Source organism: Penicillium oxalicum, chromosome I, assembly GCF_001723175.1.
Source record: "Penicillium oxalicum strain HP7-1 chromosome I, whole genome shotgun sequence".
NCBI classification, from domain to species: domain Eukaryota; kingdom Fungi; phylum Ascomycota; class Eurotiomycetes; order Eurotiales; family Aspergillaceae; genus Penicillium; species Penicillium oxalicum.
Window position 1 is genome coordinate 4,570,935 of NC_064650.1, and position 17,989 is coordinate 4,588,923.

Here is a 17,989-nt window from a genome sequence, read left to right on the forward strand (position 1 = left end):
AGTGTCGTCTTCCAGACCAGGCCGTTGATGGGCTTCAGACAGATAGTGTTTGTATGGCCTCATTTCAGTTTCACAATCATCATCGAGGTCAATCGGACAGACCAAAGACCGACACTATCTGATCTGCACTTGCTCTCCGGCATGGTTATTTTCGGTACGTCCTTGTGGACTTTGAGTCTACAATCCATGGGTGAATGTTGCCCTTGTTCATGATAGATAAACTCTATCTTTGGCGATTCATGGGACTCCCGACAGGCGCGTGAAGATCGTTGCAAATTTGACGGTGGAGACGAAGGTTACCGCTGCTTTTTCAGGGTTTTCTTGGATTCCCCCTCCTAATTGACCGCCACATATAAACTCTATCAAATCCAGACAAGGTGACAGGTGCATGGGATTCTGTTTCCGTGTTTCCACCTGTGGATTAGGGGATTTGGTGGCGATGAGTGAAAGTGGAAGGTCGAAAGGATACACGTAGTTTCCTGTACCTCGCACTCTTGAAATATTGTTGCTCGATTGGCCCTTGACGGGGAACATTTACCATAGACGTTCCTAAGACTTTCGGCCTCAAGTTCCACCAACCTGACGTCTTGTCGGCCACCCTTCAGGCTGCCCAGTCTTGTCTGGGCCTCGCCGAGGAAAAAAAAAAAAAATGCGTGGACATGGCATATGAGCCCAACATACCATCAGGGTGCTGATCAGATCAATCAAAATGCCCTTCACAGCTAAGTTACGCTTCGGCAGCGAAGGAAGCCGGGGCAGCTCGCTGGCGCAGGCTCCTACAGACCAGGAATCAACGACCATCCTCGAAACTTTGTTCGTTATATTTTTGCTGCCCTCGCCGGGAATATGCCAACATGCTATTCTGACCATGGTTCTGTACTTGGGAAGATATGGCAGGTAAGTACAAATGTATCCAGGATGTACCTTACCCATATAAGATCGCCGATACCAACCCTAACATCCCTGTTCACGGACGCGTGCCGTCTATGAACTTTGGTTAGAGTGTGGCCCCGTCGGTTCACCCAAGGTTCTACAGTCCCTTTTTTGATTCCAGCTTACTTTCAGATGTCGGTAGTTTAGCCCATACAATGCAACGGACAGTTGGGGAATTGTCTATCAGGACTATGAGTATCTGTTTGACGAGGAACCACTTGCAACGCGGACTGTGAAATATGAACTGTAGACTCGTCAGTGTTGCGGCTAGATCACCCACCCATTCAATTCATGAGGTGAGTGAGCACGGTATCGAAAACCGCTAGAGGTATAGTAGATAAGGCAAGAAACCGTGATCGCTCTTCAGTCTGCCAGTTGCCATATATGACCCCATACGTAATGGATGGCGTGGAAGTCTACGCAGCGATGCAGTGAACGAGTGCTCCTCCAGTCCATATCAGGCATAAGAAATTAGATACATAAATCTGTCCAAGGCTGCACAGTATTCGTGGCGGGAATACAAGCATGAGAAGCTGCTAAAGCCGAAAGTAAATTTACTCCCACTGGGATCTACTCCCCACCCCCCTTTCAAGCTCCCATTTGTCGCCTGAATTAATTTTCTTTCTTTAAAAAAGAGGGAGAAATATGAATGAGTTCACAGGCTTGGAGAGTCACACATCATTTTCAAACGGACGATATTCTCAATTGAGACTCAAAGTTCTGTGGCGCTGCCTCCAGCGAGAGGTTCGAGGAGCCTGTTAAACTGAACTGCCAGAAGGATTGGGGCGGCGGGTAGAGTGGCGGAGTGAGTGGAGTCCATCAAGTTTAAGTCCCGAGTCAGTCGAAAGGGCTCTCGGCAGTGCATCACTGGTCGTGAGTTTACAGCCAGGGGCAACAAGGGCTGGATACGATGGACATGAGTGGTCCTTCTGATAATAATCAAATCCAAATAAGAGAGAGGCAGTGCGGTGAGGGTTCAACTCGAGACTATCAAAGAGGGGGGCGTTTGTGGTTGTCACTCGTTGACACCAAGGCCATTGCAATAATACACTCATGCATAGGTAATGGAGGTCCAATGATCAAATGTGATGCGTGAGAACTGCCCGCTCTAATTACCAAACCTAATTTCCTCAGATACCGTCCATACATCATCTAGCCAATACAAATCTCTCCCTCAATGACAGCCCATTCATGGAAGAAGTGCCATCAAATGCGAGCTGTTGAGATATGTAGAATGCGCTTCACCTATTTCTTGGTAAAAAAGGTGCTTGCCTTTTTCTAGCCTGTAAAAGACCAAAAACACTTGCTTGAGGTCAATCCAACGGACCAGATCTGCGACGTCAACATTTTCGTGTCATAAGGTTCCGAGTCCCAACCATTTGGAGCCAGACAGAGATACTGGATCTACAGTCATTACCGTCACATGCAAGTGGGGAATGAGAGGCTCCTGTAAATGTAAGAATGTACACTGGACCCTGTACAGGACCGTGATGGAGAATAGCATCCCCCAACACCGAGGCTAAATTTCACAAAATGGAACGTAAATGACCCATGCGGTCCAGTCCAGCCCATGTAGTTCCTTGGCGAGCAGGCTAGTAGCTCGTTGGGTAGATCGGCTAGGGGCTGGACTGGTTGGTGTCCTTTTCGCCCTAGTCTTGCACTGAGTTGTCTGCCTGACGCAGAAAGGCAGACGATCTAGTTAGCACGAGAGTAAGTTTCATGAGATGAGAAGGTGTTGAAGGCCGTGTCGGTTACCCCGCATTTCCCCAGCGTCGTGCCGGGGATGATCGCTGTGATGCAATCGCCGTCCTGGCCATGTGGGCAGCAACAGGTACTGTACAGCAGACACGGGATGACAGCTGACAGCAGACGTGAAGATCCTCCAACTGGACTCGGAATAGGAGTTGGTGGAGGCAAAGTGGACGATTGTCCCCAAAAGTCTAGTGCGCCAAGAGCACAACTTGGTCTCTAAGCGGTCCGATTCACAATGCATGCTAAGACGATCTATTTTACCGGGTGCGTCATTGATACTGTGAGCGCTGGAAAGATTGACATTCATTCGAGTGCTTGAGATAGCTCGCTTTGTCTCTTTCTTTTTTGGGCATGATGTCATTTGGCTTGGAACTTCTCATGTTGTTGGCTTCGAGCAATCACTAGGGTCGGGCTGTTTCCCTTGTTCCCTGGTTTGAACTTATTGACATGTCTCGTTGAAGTGCCAGCCGTCCTTTTCTTTTTCGATTTGTTCGATCGGTCTAGATGTCTTGAGGGCCCTGAAATATGAAGTTGGTAACGAGAACAAGCTGGCTAGAAAATTGAGAACTGTCTCTGGGAATCGTTCGTATCTTCCTCGAGCCAGCATCTTGTTCATTGAGTCACATTTCAATTATCAAGCCATTTATGAGCAGGAAGCCTTTTTTTCAAAAAAAAAAAAACATTATGACACGGACCAACCAGCAGCCCAGTTCCAACCTAAATCATGTTTCGTGGGCGAGCTTTGTCAAGACAGAAGAACAGCTTTCAAAAGGCCACAAGCAACTACCCCGGCTAGGTTGCGCCACCACAAAGAGATTGATAGGTAACAATCTTAGTATATTCGTAGGATCAAAACCAAGTCAACCGAAGACCTCATTGCGACACGCAGGCTCCAAGTGTCAGATGTCTTTATCAGTTGAAGACCTTGTGTCACTGATGAAGACAACGTGCGAATATATATCATACCAAGTGACTACCAGCCCAGACGGGACCGTCGAGAAATGTCTAAAAAGTGCGCTCTTGGAGTGGTTGAATTTTCTGTGCTTTTGGATCTCTGTAAGAGGTGAAACCTATAAATTACTTCATTGCTTTATCTTGTCCAATTCGAATTTTTATTCCTTATGAGTATAGTTCAGCTCGATGAGTCAGAGCATTAGTGATAACAGCCAAATGCTCTCGCAAGAGTATCTACGCACGCGGAATAATCTTTCAATGTGCTTTTTCCTTTAATTTAACTACAACTGTTTTCGGTTTAACTCTGTGTCTCGATATGAAGGTCAACCTAGGCCTCTTTTAGCGTCGGAGTTCCAGGATTGGTGAGCTCGGTTTTCTTTTAAGATTGACTCGTAACAGCATGAGCAGAGTTGGAAAGTGCAGTTTGGTTGGTGTGGATTGAAAAAGAGGTCTAACTCGTCTGTAATCTGTCAAACAATAATAGCAACCGTCATTTCAACTTTAGACTTGAAAAGATTCAGCTCAAAGCCGTTGGCTCCCCATGCGGTCAGTTGCGTACAAGTGTACGGATTCCCGCTCAAGATTCTTGTCCAGATACGATTTAGACTGCATCACCTCAACTTATCCTAAGACCCGAGATTAATATAGGCTGCATCCCGATGAAGAAAAAAAGTGCACTATGATCATCGAACCCTCAATGGACTTTTTCACAGAGACTATTCACTTTGTATGGTCAACCAACCTCGTTTAATCCGACATGTAGGTTCTCTCCTAGCGGTTTCATTCAAGAATGCCAAAGGGCTGGTAGATTTTTTGTCTCCTGTGCCTTGTTGATGATCGCCCTCTCATATGCAATCGACAATGCTCTTTTGGTGTCTGATGCCTTTTACTGGATCACTTCAGCCTCATCAAGAGAAAGAAAGGACTGAAAACATGACCTATACCAAAATTATCTGAGACTGTAGTAGCACTCGGTGACCTCATGACTCCTGCAGATGTATCAATCACAGTATATTGCGACAGATGAGGAATGTCAACTTCAGCCTTGATCCTGATGGCTACCATGAATCCGACGATGGTCCAAGTGTGGATCAGCTTTTACACCGGTGTATTTTTCTGGGTTAAAGCCTCTTTCTTTACACTCTCCATAGGTCCCATGTCCATGACATGGATCTTTCTTTTTGCTACTGTTTCGTCACTGATATTCACCACATTTCACACACAACACATGAGGTCCTTGACGACTACTTCATTTGCCTAGGGATCATACTCAAAACTACACCTCTTTCAGAAGTTAAAAGCCGCTAGTGAGTCACCGATGTTGGATATACTACTAAATCAGGACAGAACCTCTAAGTGTCGCGTTCTAGACCAGGATACCAGTCTCTCCATTCGCGATGGATGGGCGAGACAGTCTTGAGTGGGTCGTTTTTGAACATGCTAAAAGTTGAGCATGTCAGCCACTGCAGGGCAGTCTCGCTTCAGCGACGATAACATCCTCGAATAAGGTTCTGTTTAGCTATCTTCTGATTTCCACTGCCTATAGATTTTGTTTTCTTCATATCTGGCTGCTCATCAATCTAAAGTGCATTCCCAAAGGCCAAGATCAAAATTGCAATTGACTCCATGTCGCTATGGCACCTATGTATCGTCGAATGCCCTTGCGACTAGACACTTGAGAACGGCAATTTGCCGTGCCGATTCGCCATCGATTGGTCAAGCGTGCAGTGGCGCCGAAGGGAGTCACACTCGTCCAGTCATGTCTATCCTCACCCTTCTCCCTTCTCTCTCCTCTCCCCTTGATGCATTTCTCGGTACATTGCCAAGTCAAGCAGCAAAGAGGAAAATAGAATCCGGGCTGTGGGGGCGATAAAGCCCCATTAGTGGGAGCGGCAAAGAATCTTGCAGATACTGTCGGAGAGTTTCCGAACGGAGAGGGGATTTTATGAAGAGAGTTAACATCCATACGGAATGATGCCTAGATCGGGAATGATAAGCCCCTTTAGCTCTGCTATTTGGTATTACACATGCATATGCTTGTCGGTACTGTAAATCGGCACTTTTGCTCTCATCCACCATATACAAAATGTTTTTCGGATATGGAAGCTGCATCGGCATGGACAGTTGCCAAGCGTGGGGGTTGAATATCATAGAGTCAGATTTCAGTCTTACGGAATCATTTTGAGGTCACTCCGTCTCAGCGAATGGAGGTACATGCCAAGCAGAGTATGTAGGGTGACTATGACTGTTTGAGAAGCTGGAACAAATTGAGTCGAGGCCAAGTCTACTGTGAGATGAAATGTACCATCTTGCTCTTGAATACTTACAAGTATGTACATGGTCGGAGATGTTCTCGGAAGACTGGGTACCTGTGAGGCAATGGATGCTTCTTGTATAGCCGACGTTGATCACTCATACCTGGCATCAAAGCTGAGACCATAGGGTCGAAGATAATCGTGCTTATGCTCGCTCCAGGAACAGGCCGACTTTATAGTTCGAGGAGTCAATGATGTTCTAGCAAGACACGGAAAAATGGTGAGATCTGTCTACCCGGAGCTGAAACTTGGACTAGGTCAATCTCGAGAGCCAGAGCCAGTGGAAAAAAAAGCTATATTAAGGACTTGGACCAAGCATCCCTTGAAGCACCGCACATGTAAATGAAAGAGATGAGAACTTGACATGACCCATTCTATTGAAGGGTTACTTTCAATTCAGATGACTAGATTCCTTGGCAGATTCAGAGTAGTTATTTGAGAACCACAGTATATCAATGGCCTGAACTAATATGCAGCCTAGTCATCAGGCTCTTGCGTCGACCTTGAATGAAGTCGCGAGACGCAAAGTCCATTCTCACAAGACCCGACATACAACTATCAATTGCCATGTCTTGACCTTTCAAGCTGGCTTTTACCGAGCTATTTTGACTTTCGCCTGGTGAAATATGGCTTGATCGGGACTTTGTTCATCAAAAGTGTTCTGTTTCTGGTGGGTACTTGCGTATATCAGCGAGGTATATCTATACTGTCAGGGCTTTTCCAGAAGCTGACAATTGCTACTTTTTAAAATTGATAAGCGTAGTATATACTCTGCCAAGCCAATCAAGAAATGTGGACATCAATCAATGTGGGCTTGGTTTTGAATTCTTCCAATGCCACTATCACCCTCTGTATCTACGAATAGAGCAAGGTTTTCATATTCTGCTTTAGTAAATGTTCATTTCACTAAATTCCGTTTGGAATGACCTAGAGTTAGCCCTAATTACTCGCCACACCTCCAAAGGCTTCTTCAATAAGTATTCTGTAAGCGTGTTAGAGTCTGTGGCTGCCATGAACGGTGAGATGAACAAGGGAGAGTAGCGTGAAAGCCCTGGAGCTGTAGTGCAATCGTGTGACTTGGATTTCGTTAAAGACAGTGAGGTCAGAGCCGCAAGAAAGCAAAGTCAAAGCGCGGCGAACAATTTCTGTATTGAAAACTTTCCAAAAGGGCTTGAGAGAGTACAGAAAAAAAAGAGGAACCCTGGAGCAGGAGAAGCCGCCTTTAGACACAAGACTGCTGCTGAACCTGTAGCAAACAGAGGAAGTGGCATATCTTCAATTCATATGGCCCATCACCGCATTCCATTTTGAGATCGCTGCCTCATCTTTCCACGACGCCATCTATTACTCCAGATGTCGATGCTCTTCCTTGCAAGCAGCTCACTACCTAGATGCGATAGGGGGCAGTAACTGATATAGTCTCAAGATTAAATCCAGCGTGAAACTCAGCAGCGAAGCTCGAAGGTGTATGGCATTGCAAGAATAATACCCTGGTGGGACACGTTATCAACTTCACACCCAGCTCAGGAAGTGCCTGCTTCATATGTTATATGTATCGATGAAATAAAATCTTCGAAACAGAGCTTACAGACACTTTCAAAGTCATCGTTTGCTGCGGTTTTGGAATTATATGTTCAAATAAGGCACCATCAACTACTTCCCAAATGGTGACCCTCACACGTCCGTCAAGAAGTTGACAACCCTGAAAGTTATCTATGTGGGTAAGTCCTGCAGACCAGTACATAGATCTGCTTGCAGTTTACTCTCCTCTCGCCATATTCAAGGCTATAATTTGTGAGAACATTGGTTGAAAATTTCAATGTGTCACGAACCTTAGCCATTCTATCTGTTTGGATACCCGACTATCTTTATTACTTTCTCATTTGAACCCCTGTTTTTCTCTGAGAGCCTGTATATAATCTCTATTACCTTCCTTGTTTGGAAGAAACCCATTACCTTGACAAGCAAGCTTGGAGTACAGAGGCATTTACCATCTCTCGTCTTTTCTTTATTTTAACCTTGCTCACGCATCGAGAATCTTTTATAGAAAAGACTAAGACCTTTATAAAAGCCAGGACTACGAAATTTAAATCTTCAAACCAAACCTCATCTTCAACAAAACCAATCTACCTGTCTAAGGGCAGAGATATTTCTTTTCTATGTGAATTGATCGCCTAATCTTTTAGGAATAGACAGCTTGTCTCGCACCCCAACAAACTTACCATCTTCATCTTCTCGTCATTCTTTTCAGCCTAACACGTAATCCATCCCCAACAAGATCAGAATATATGCGTGCGTGCTATTCTTCTTGAGCTCGAAAATGACAATTTAGACTCGGCCCAAGGACATGCAGGCTTTTGGCATTCATTAGCAGGAAGACTGTCTCGAAAGATCCAACAATCATCCGGAGAGCACATTCAAGATATATAGTAGATGTAAGGTGGAAATATCTGATGAACCGAAGATCATCAACGTCGCCCAATTCTCGTCACCAACTGTGTTGGACATCGATGTTTGACACACGGGAGCAAACTTGATTCTCGGTTCTCTAAGCAATACATGATATGCGGGTACTAATGACATATTCATCTACTTGGAGATGATTAATCTTGAGATATTCCACGATATGATTCGCTTTTGGCAAGGTAGTGAGTGGTACTCCAGGTCTACGTGGAAGCCCGGTGCAGGGATTGAGGCACTCGTTCTGGGCTTATATGGGAATACTAGAGATGGGATACCCTGTAAATTGGTATAAAAGATGACTGGAAAGACGTTTGGCTCGATGATGAACAAAATTGGGATTGAAATTGGACCGCGGGGGGGAAGACTGGAAAGGAAACATGACAAGATAGACCCGACTTCTGACAAGTAATCTAGTTGCTTGGGTAAGAAAAGAGATTAATTAGTGCATCAAATGTTATCAGGTTTCCCGCTTACGCAATACCCTTTAGAGACGATCAGGACAGAAACAAAATTGACTCAAGAAGCCGGATATTTTGATGATTTTTTTCTTCTTCTATATCTTCTACCAACTCGTCAATCCTCGCTCCCGATCAAACCCACCTCGCAATTGTTTCCCCGGCTTAAGGACTTTTCCTTGTAGAACCGTATAACGAATGATATTCTCGCATTCCTCTGGTCGCACACGCGCCAGCCAAATTCCCTGTGCTGCTCCCTCCTGGTCCTGATTGCCTTCCCCCTCAGCCCGCTTGTACCACTCAAAATCACGTCGACGGTACACGATCACATTCGCCGAGTACTTGTGGCCACCGACGTGACTGATGAAGTAGATGCCCACGCCGCCAGGGCGTGTATCGTCCATGTCGCGATACAGACCTAAAGGCCGGAGGTGACGTTCAAATTCGCGTCGGAGGAGAGGTGCGGACTGTCCGCAGCGGGCATCTCGGGTGCGCTGGGAGCAGAGAAGGATGACGGCGGCGTGAGGGCATGGATGAGAGCGAAGTCTGGTTGAGAGGGAGGTGCTGGCTGGATGTGGTGGCTGTTGCTGGCTTTGGTCTGCCTCGCTGGAGTTATCTGGGGATGGTGAGAGTGGTGGTGCGCCGAGCGGTGTGGTTGTTGTCAAGGACTTGTTCACGAAGTTTTCGATCAGGTCTGGGACCATTTGTGGGGTGACTTGTTCCACGACGGTGAAACTCGGGAGGAGGAGCACATTCGTGGGCTGTTTGCCTGTTTCATGCATGTGATATTCGTCGGGAACCGGCATATTGGATGCTGACAGCTTCAGGCTCTGCGAGACCAAAGAAAAAAAAAGATAAACGTATCAGTGGCAAGTCTCTTCATTACTACTGACCGGTGAGAGTGAGAGAAAGAGAGAAAGGAGAGAAATGGCTGGATTTCAAGATGAACAAGAAAAACTGGGTGATTGCGACGAGGAAAGATTCAGGATGGCATTACCCCATTACTTGGTTGAACTCCTCCCTTCTCGATCGCCTCCATGACACTGCCGGTCTCATCGGCAATGTCGCGCACCCAGTCTGATTTGCCAGTGGCAACCAGCAAGTGCGTCGCCCACCCCTTGACATGTCCGTAGAGCTCATCTTCTTGATCGACGTCGAATTTGGCGGGGTATTTGACCGTACAGCTTGCGCAATCGTGCAGACACTCCTCCCCATCGACCGCGGGATCAGGCTTGTCGAAAAGCTTGTCGGACTCGGAAATCGATCGAAACCCTTTCTGCGATAGGGCATTGTCCCCTACTGCGTCGGTCTCGGCATCGGTCATCGACGAAGCGAGGGAGACATTGGATGACCCGAAAAGTGAAGAGGCGCCTCGTCGGAAGAGCTCCATGATCTTGTCTAGTAAGGACCGATGGTGATCTTGGCAGAAGTGTCTGGAATTGAAAACCCTGGAGACTCAGACCAGGACCGAGAGAAGAGTGAAGAGGTTGAGGATCACTCGGGAATTGTCTTTTTCCGCCGCGCTGGGTTTCCCAGCCCAAAGTAATCAATCTTACGTGGAGCCGACCGCGTGGGCAACTTATCTTATCAATCGTGCTGGATTTCACGCCAATCAAATTTGGGTAAAGGTCGGGCTCGGAAATGTTTCCGCGTCGGGAAGTGGACGGGCGTCAGCTTTGGCGAGGTGGAGGATTGACATCACCGGGCAAGTCAAGAGTGCAGAACAAAGGCATACTTCCTTCAACGAGGAGGCGCAATTTTAAGCTTTTGCCGTCACTACGAACGCATGAAATAGAGGCCGCCTCATCTTTAACCGACACACACTCTCTCTGTCACCAGGCCCGGGGGATCGCAGGAAAGCAGGCCCGTGCGCATGGAACATTCACATGGAATCATGTAAACAGTAGATTCTCATGATACTATACTGGAACACACCGTCAACCCTCAAAGGTGGAAGAGGTTTGCATCACGGTCGCAATTATGTTTACTCGGGCATGTGCAATGTCCTCTCGACTTCGATCATGTACAGGTACGAGAATGCAGCCAGAACTCCACATGCCATGAGGCTCAATGATTACTTGGGGCGCAAGTTTCCGCAGGTCACGTGCTACGTGCTAAAGGACGCGGCTGCTCCCATGCTGTCTTGTCAATTGTGCCATTCGTCTCGAGGCTCGGATGGACCAGAAGAGAAGAAGCCACACGGCTTACGATTCAGCCATCAAGATGAAAGAAGCTATCAACCGACTGCATATTTGGTGTCTCAAAACAACGATTTTCCCTCCCAGATGATGAGGATGCCCGCGGCGAAGATCGACAGCCGTTCAGGAACTCAGGCACCATATTGTCACATGATCCCCACTTCCCCGAACCATAGAAAAAATAAGAAACACGGCCGCGGATGTGCATCAGGGGTTAAAAAATAAAGGGGAGAAAGACAAGAAAAGTCATGGACGATAGCAAGCTCCCACGGGAACCGCAGGATTTCTACATCCTGGTGACCGGGGCAAATAGGTACAGACCAGCTTACAATCAATGCAGGACAAAAGAATAGCAGGAGGGGGAAAAGAACCACATCAAGCTAACTATGAACATTCTCTCCGCAGCGGTCTCGGCTTCTCGATATGCTGTCGTCTCGCCGATGAATTTCTCTCATCCCACCATTATGATGATACCTTGACAATCATCTTCACTACACGAAGCGCTCGCAAAGCCGAGGACACGCGTCACCGCCTCGAAACCCATCTCCGATCCTCTACGGCGTCGGCTTCGTCCGACGCGGCCCGAATCAAGTTTGTCTCCGAAAGCGTGGACCTGGGCGATCTACCTTCAACACGCGCTCTTTCCCGGCGGCTCTGCCAGACATTTCCCAAACTCGATGCGGTGATTCTCAATGCTGGAATTGGCGGCTGGTCGGGGATCAGCTGGCTCAAGGCGATTTGGGGCATCTGTACCGATCTTATTCATCAGGTGACATGGCCATCTTATAAATTGGCGCCCGTGGGAGTTTTGACGCCGCGACAGACGGAAAAGGAGGAAGAGCCTGCTCTGGGCGCCGTCTTCTGTGCCAATGTCTTTGGTCATTACATGCTGGCCCATAATGTGGCACCGCTCTTGAAGAAAGCCAAATCCCCCAACGGACCCGGCCGCGTCATTTGGGTGTCTAGTATCGAGGCAACGATCAAAGCCTTCAATATGGACGACATTCAAGGCCTGCAAAGCAAGGTACCTTATGAGTCCTCCAAGGCGCTGACTGACATCCTGGCCCTCACCGCGGATCTTCCCAGTGCTGCCCCGTGGTCCGTGGAGAGCTTCTTCAAGACCCCCGACGAAGAAGACAAATCGGATCATCCCGCCGCGGACTCCACGCCGGCGATGTATGTCTGCCATCCTGGAATCTGCGCAACATCTATCATTCCCCTTCCTCTTCCCCTAATCTGGGCCATGGTGGCTGCCTTCTGGCTGGCGCGTATGCTCGGATCTCCCTGGCACACATTGTCCACGTACCTGGCGGCCTGGTCACCGGTGTTCCTCGCCCTGTCTTCACAGGGCGCCCTCAAGGCGGCTGAATCTCCGTATCGGCATGCGGGCGGAGGTCGGGTCAAATGGGGCTCGTCCACCAACCGTCTCGGCATCGAGGGAGTGAGCAGTACCGAGATCGACGGCTGGGGACATGGTGGTGTTGTGGGTCGCCCCGTGGTCGAGAGTGATCGTCTTCGTCGGAGAAAGCGAGGGGCGGCCGACCTCACCCCGGAAGAAAAAGAAAGGTTTGAGGAGTTGGGTCGCTCGTGTTGGAGACAGATGGAGGCGCTGCGGATTGAATGGGAGGCAATCCTGGATCGAGCCGAGCAAAAGAACTCTTCCGTGTAATTTTGACGAGCGCCTCATGATTCGTGCGGCCGGCTCCTACTGAGTTAAGCTTTAATTTAATACTACCCTCCGCGACGGACTCGAGGAGACTCGTGATCCCAAGTCATGCGCTCACCATCCCATGTCACCGTCTCAATGAAAATCCTCGTTTCAATCTTGCGTCTTTGTACGAAAAGCTTTCAGGAGCATAATCTTCATTCAAGTCGAATATCCTGCCTTGCAAGCACCGCTGCGTGAATCCCTCTCTGACCCCGCATCGAATTATTTACACCAACGGGGCACTGTCCAGTGTCCACACCCATGACCATTAAAAGGAAGATAAGGAATTTTTTGAGTCCAACGATTTCCAGAAGATGAATCCAGGACCCCCCGAAAAAGAAAAGGAACCATCAAAAAAACGCAAGGCGAAGAAGGGGTGTTGAAGAAGAGGAAACAGCAGATAAAAGAGATACCTGTCATGGGAGAACTTGAGAAAAGGTGTGCTTTGACACAAAAGGTGGAGGGCGAGAGAAAACAGACATGGCCACGAACAAACATATTGGATGATCCGCGCCACTCTTAATGTCAGGTCCGATGATGAGCTCAATTGCAGCCAAATGGGACATGAAAGAGAATATGGTTGGCAGCTTCCGCAACAGCGAGCGCAAATCACGCAGAAAACGACTCCAGATTCCATGCATCAAGACAAAGACGAAAGATAGTTGAACTCAAGAGGAAAGAGAGAGAAGAATGGAAGAGAAAGGGAAGGGTAGAAGGGGAGGGAGGGCGTGTCGACGTGAAGCTAGGTAAGGGAGGTAGATTACATGATAATCGCAGGAACTAAAAGATTTCCATCTCGTTAGCTTTCCCGGAATTCTCTAGTTTGTTGCGGGCGGGGGGCCGGGGCCTACTTACCATCGATGTTTTGCTTGATGCTCTTGTGCGGCAAGATTGAGCCACCGTTGACATAGACTTCATCGGCGATGGTCACATCGTCACCCAGGACGGTGACGTTTTCTAGACGAGCCCAGCGGCCAACGGAGCTGTTCCAGCCAACAATGGTGGATTTGATCCACGCGTGATCCTTGATCTTGCTGTTCTCCATCACGACACAGCGCTGGAGACGGACTCCGTCGCCAATGACCACGTTGGGACCAATGACCACATTGGGACCGATTCGGCAGTTGTTTCCGATCTTCGCTGATGGATCAACCATCACGTTACCGCCGTAGACGAACGGTTCCGAGTTGGGGGCCAGCTTCTTGGGGTCGCGCTTGGCGAGGGAAGACAGGTACAGGCAGGTACCGGTGAGGAAGTCTTTGGGTTGACCAACATCCATCCAGAAACCCTCGAGGTCAAAGGAATGGAGCTGACCGTCCTTGCAGATGGCGGGGAAGGTTTCTTGCTCAATGGAGGTGGGGCGCAGCTCAATGCGCTTCAGGACGCTGGGGTTCATAATGTAGATACCGGCGTTGATGCGGTTGCCAACGAACTCGACGGGCTTCTCGACGAAGCGGTCGATGCGCGAAGGGTGGTTGGGCTTGTGCACGACGACACCGTACTTGGAGGGCTCATCGACCTTGGTGACGACAATGGTACCCTCCTCGCCGTGAGAGCGGTGGAAGTCGGCAAGGGCCTTGAAGGGGTAGTCGCAAATCACATCGGAGTTCAGCACAAAGAACGGTGTATCATCCTTGCCCAGGATCTTCTCGGCGAGCTTCAAGGGACCGGCCGTGCCCAAGGGTTCCGACTCGACAGAGAACTCGATGTTGACGCCATATTGCTCTTCGTACTTCTTCAATGCGGAGACCATCACATCAGGGCGATAGTTGACAGCCAGGACAATGTCCGTCACACCAGCAGCAGCCAAACTCTCTACTTGGTGCAGAATCATAGGCCGGTTGCCAAATTCGACCAAGGGTTTGGGCAGAGTGAGAGTCTAATGAGTGAGGGAGAAGCAGTCCTTGTTAGCCGTCGTGATCCAGCGAAGAGATTCTGGAGGCATCTGTTCGAGCAGGGGGCTGCACGGAAGAGCTCCACGAAATTGTCCTCGTGCCAATTCATCTTACCAGAGGGCGCAGACGGGTGCCGAAGCCACCGACGAGAATGAGAGCTTGGGCCGACAGTCAGCATGCATCAGGATGGCGATAGGGTGCGCAACAAAGCGCTGCACGGGGACGGGTTCTCCTTTTTGTCGCGTACCTTTCATGATGGGGAGTGGGAGGTGGGGGGTGGGGAGAGAGTATTAAACAGGAGATGACAAGAGCGTAGGAGGGACGATGGCAATGGATGATGTTCAACCCCAAAAGAGAGGAGCTGGTGAAGTCCCGAGAGGAAAAGAAAGCTAGAGAGGATGAGAAGTGATTCAATCACCTCGAGAGAGCAGAGATCGAGAATGGGACTCTGGAGGATCCGTCGTATTTGATTAAAGGAACAGCTGGCTGAATTGGGAGGGGGCGGTCCCTGGATTTTTATTGGGGACGGGCAGAAAAGGGTGGGGCACGTGAGTGGTCCGGGTGATTCGCGGCCAGGCCCACGACGGGGGCACGTTTGCGGCAAAGCATCCGGAAAGACCAGAAAGGGCTCAAGAAAAAAAAAGGGGGGGGGGAGGAGATGATGGACTTGGACTGGCTTGTCAGGTTTGAAGACGACTAGCCTACTGGAGTAAGCCCACTGGTACAATTGACTGCTAAGAATCTTGAAAATTCGCACAGTCTATGTCCATGATTTCTGAACTGACAATGCTACTTTGATGGTATGACTATGCGTATGCGCTACTTTGAAGCCTAATATTGAAAAGGTTCCACCATATGAAACTTGGTCAAAATTCCTGAATCAGTCTGGAGGAGAGAGAGAGGAGGGTTGTCACATTGGATTTCGTAGATCAACAATGCCTGAACCAGCTCACGAGGTAGCGGTTGTTCGCGGCTCTATTATTATCTGTCCAGGATTCGAATTCCGTTTAGAGAGACTGACGGGCATTCTCCACGCTCTCGGAAAGTCGCCTGTACAGTATGGCCCGACAGGCCAGCTTGTGATCTCCTAGCGTTTTCGGAACAAGATTCCATGGCATAGGAGAAAGCGTGACCATCCTTGATCAGTGAGACGAATGAGATACTTTTTTGTCCCAGCGCACTCCGGCGAAAATGTCAACAGGGACATCAAATGTCAGATGCAGCGCAATTGGCCTCTGGCATTGGGCAAGCCGCAATATCCAGCCAGGCTCCTCGAGCCAATGACCGGTCCAAGTGCCTCCAGTGCTGCTGCTCATCGACTGGACCGGGACCACCGAACGCAGTTCCGCGCGAGCCAAAAGGACCCCCGTGCTGGATGCGCTGCCTGAGAAGCTTCGGTCGGGGTTGATGGGTCAGGCGATGTCGCCCCTCCCGTCTGACCCCTGAAGGTGGCGGACCCCCGCTGAGAGCAGAACTGGGAGCAGATACGTTGGACATTGTTGGGTCAGTGGACCGACGACCACTACCGGCACTCGCAATCCCAGGACAGGAGTGATCGCGTTGACGGGATTGCCATTCTCCAGCACATGGAAGGCAGGCACACCATCTTTATTGACCATGGAGTGCGCAGGAGACTAAAGTATGGGGGAAAGGATATACCAAACACATTTTTCCTGTGGATGGCGAGATGGACCAACCTCTGACGAGGGTGGTATGACAACACACCTCTCAATCCGTTCTATCCTCTGTTCCGACTTGATTCCGATTCAGGGAATAAATAAAATACCAAAAAGAGTCAAATTTTATCATCGTATTGCCCGACGATCTACACGGCCAACTGGTAGATAAAGGATCTCTAATGTGGCTCTGCACTGTTCCGATTCTCGGCTCAAAGGTTGAATATGGTCTTCATAACAGACGAGGAGCATCGTCTACTTGAACGACATCCGCAGCTTCATTAAGCTGACGTTGACTCGTTTCCTCCCCATCGTGGTTACTGCGTGTCTGGGGGCAGCCGCGAAGGGCCACGTTGGATCTGAGACATTCCGGAGGGCTCACCGCCTACGGAATCCGGCTCACCCACAAACTGGCGGACCCAGCGACGCACTCGGATCGCTTTGCGGAGGAGGCGATCGGCGTGGCCATGATGAGAAGCGTCCCGTTGCGATAGGAATTGATCCTCGGTCACGATGCCTGCCATATCCGTCGCATCAACAGGTCGTCGAGCCAGCAGCTCCACTCGGGTCATTCCACCTCGTAGACTGTGACCGTAAACCTGCTGTCGGAAAGACCCCAACCCAACGTTGCGCAGCAGAATGATGTCTCGCGGGCGAAGCTCAGCCAGTGATTGTTGAAGCTGATTTCCTGGCAGACTCCTGCAAGCCGCCGGAGTCGGGACAGTAAGCCAAAAGTTGACGCCAAATCCTGCCCGAGTCTCGTCCCCCACAATCACCTCGACAATGTCCATCTCGCTCTTATAGCGTTGTGTGACCACGCGACGAGGGGGGTGGATTGCAATCACTCCGACCACAAGGTTCACGGTCATGGTTTGGGGTATGATCGATTGCAGATAATATGCCGTAGGAACATTGTTTAAGTCCCGGATCGCGCCCACAATTGGCAGTGAAGAGGGATAGTCTTTTGCCTTGTTGGAGTCTGGAACCCCTGAAGCTGGATCATTCTCGTCAGGCTCTCGCAAATGCTCGCTTTCCTGGGTCGACACTTCGTCTTCACCTTGCTGAGAGACTGAGAGCCCTGATGTCTCATGTGCAACGAACGAGTGGTCGTAGAATTCAGAAAGGATCGAGTCGTCCTTTGGTGAGCCCTTCTCCACCTGAACGAGCTGACATGTGTTTAAAAATCTAGGATCCACGGGCTCAAGACAGTTGTCAAGGTTGCCAATGGGTATATCCTGCGCACGAGGCTCTTGAAGAAGCCTCCATCTTGCTCGCTGCCCGCACTCTTCAAGGTCTGCTTTGCCATTGTGTCTGGCTTCTCCAGCGCCGAACGGAGGAATGGGATCGTTGAGCAGTGTGTCGTGATCCCAATCCAGATCACTAGATACTGGTGCACCCACCAGATAAATAGTCTTCATGATTGCAGTGGTGTGATCATGAGCAAGCAGGTGCACTGAGAACTCATCTGAGACCTAATCTCCCTCGGCCTATCTCTGACCTCCGTTCCTCGTTGCAATATGCGGCTTGATCAGCAGATTCACAGATAAATCTCACTTGTTCAATGGCGCCTCTACATCGATGTGAGAGGTGATGATGAATTCCTCGAAGACTGTACTGCAAATTTCACACAAGAGGTTAAA

General features: G+C 49.2%; 6 protein-coding genes across 6 annotated transcripts; 2 read left to right on the plus strand and 4 right to left on the minus strand.

Annotated features, from left to right (window-relative positions):
* Positions 1-709: 709 nt before the first annotated feature.
* POX_a01509 (uncharacterized protein) lies at positions 710-1,183 on the plus strand (the record flags this gene model as incomplete). Its single annotated transcript, XM_050110437.1, has 2 exons — positions 710-897; positions 1,081-1,183. 2 exons carry the CDS (start codon positions 710-712, stop codon positions 1,181-1,183), a joined length of 291 nt encoding a protein of 96 aa, XP_049974205.1.
* Positions 1,184-8,979: 7,796 nt separating this feature from the next.
* On the minus strand, positions 8,980-10,262 carry POX_a01510 (uncharacterized protein; the record flags this gene model as incomplete). Its single annotated transcript, XM_050110438.1, has 2 exons — positions 8,980-9,702; positions 9,870-10,262. The coding sequence occupies 2 exons, from the start codon at positions 10,260-10,262 to the stop codon at positions 8,980-8,982; spliced, it is 1,116 nt and encodes a 371-aa protein (XP_049974206.1).
* Positions 10,263-11,318: 1,056 nt separating this feature from the next.
* Positions 11,319-12,739, plus strand: POX_a01511 (uncharacterized protein; the record flags this gene model as incomplete). Its single annotated transcript, XM_050110439.1, has 2 exons — positions 11,319-11,383; positions 11,476-12,739. 2 exons carry the CDS (start codon positions 11,319-11,321, stop codon positions 12,737-12,739), a joined length of 1,329 nt encoding a protein of 442 aa, XP_049974207.1.
* Positions 12,740-13,538: 799 nt separating this feature from the next.
* On the minus strand, positions 13,539-14,927 carry POX_a01512 (Mannose-1-phosphate guanyltransferase; the record flags this gene model as incomplete). Its single annotated transcript, XM_050110440.1, has 4 exons — positions 13,539-13,558; positions 13,634-14,657; positions 14,788-14,831; positions 14,921-14,927. 4 exons carry the CDS (start codon positions 14,925-14,927, stop codon positions 13,539-13,541), a joined length of 1,095 nt encoding a protein of 364 aa, XP_049974208.1.
* A 952-nt stretch (positions 14,928-15,879) lies between these two features.
* On the minus strand, positions 15,880-16,292 carry POX_a01513 (uncharacterized protein; the record flags this gene model as incomplete). Its single annotated transcript, XM_050110441.1, has 2 exons — positions 15,880-16,057; positions 16,114-16,292. 2 exons carry the CDS (start codon positions 16,290-16,292, stop codon positions 15,880-15,882), a joined length of 357 nt encoding a protein of 118 aa, XP_049974209.1.
* A 374-nt stretch (positions 16,293-16,666) lies between these two features.
* POX_a01514 (uncharacterized protein) lies at positions 16,667-17,767 on the minus strand (the record flags this gene model as incomplete). Its single annotated transcript, XM_050110442.1, has 1 exon — positions 16,667-17,767. The coding sequence occupies one exon, from the start codon at positions 17,765-17,767 to the stop codon at positions 16,667-16,669; it is 1,101 nt and encodes a 366-aa protein (XP_049974210.1).
* Between the last annotated feature and the right edge of the window lie 222 nt (positions 17,768-17,989).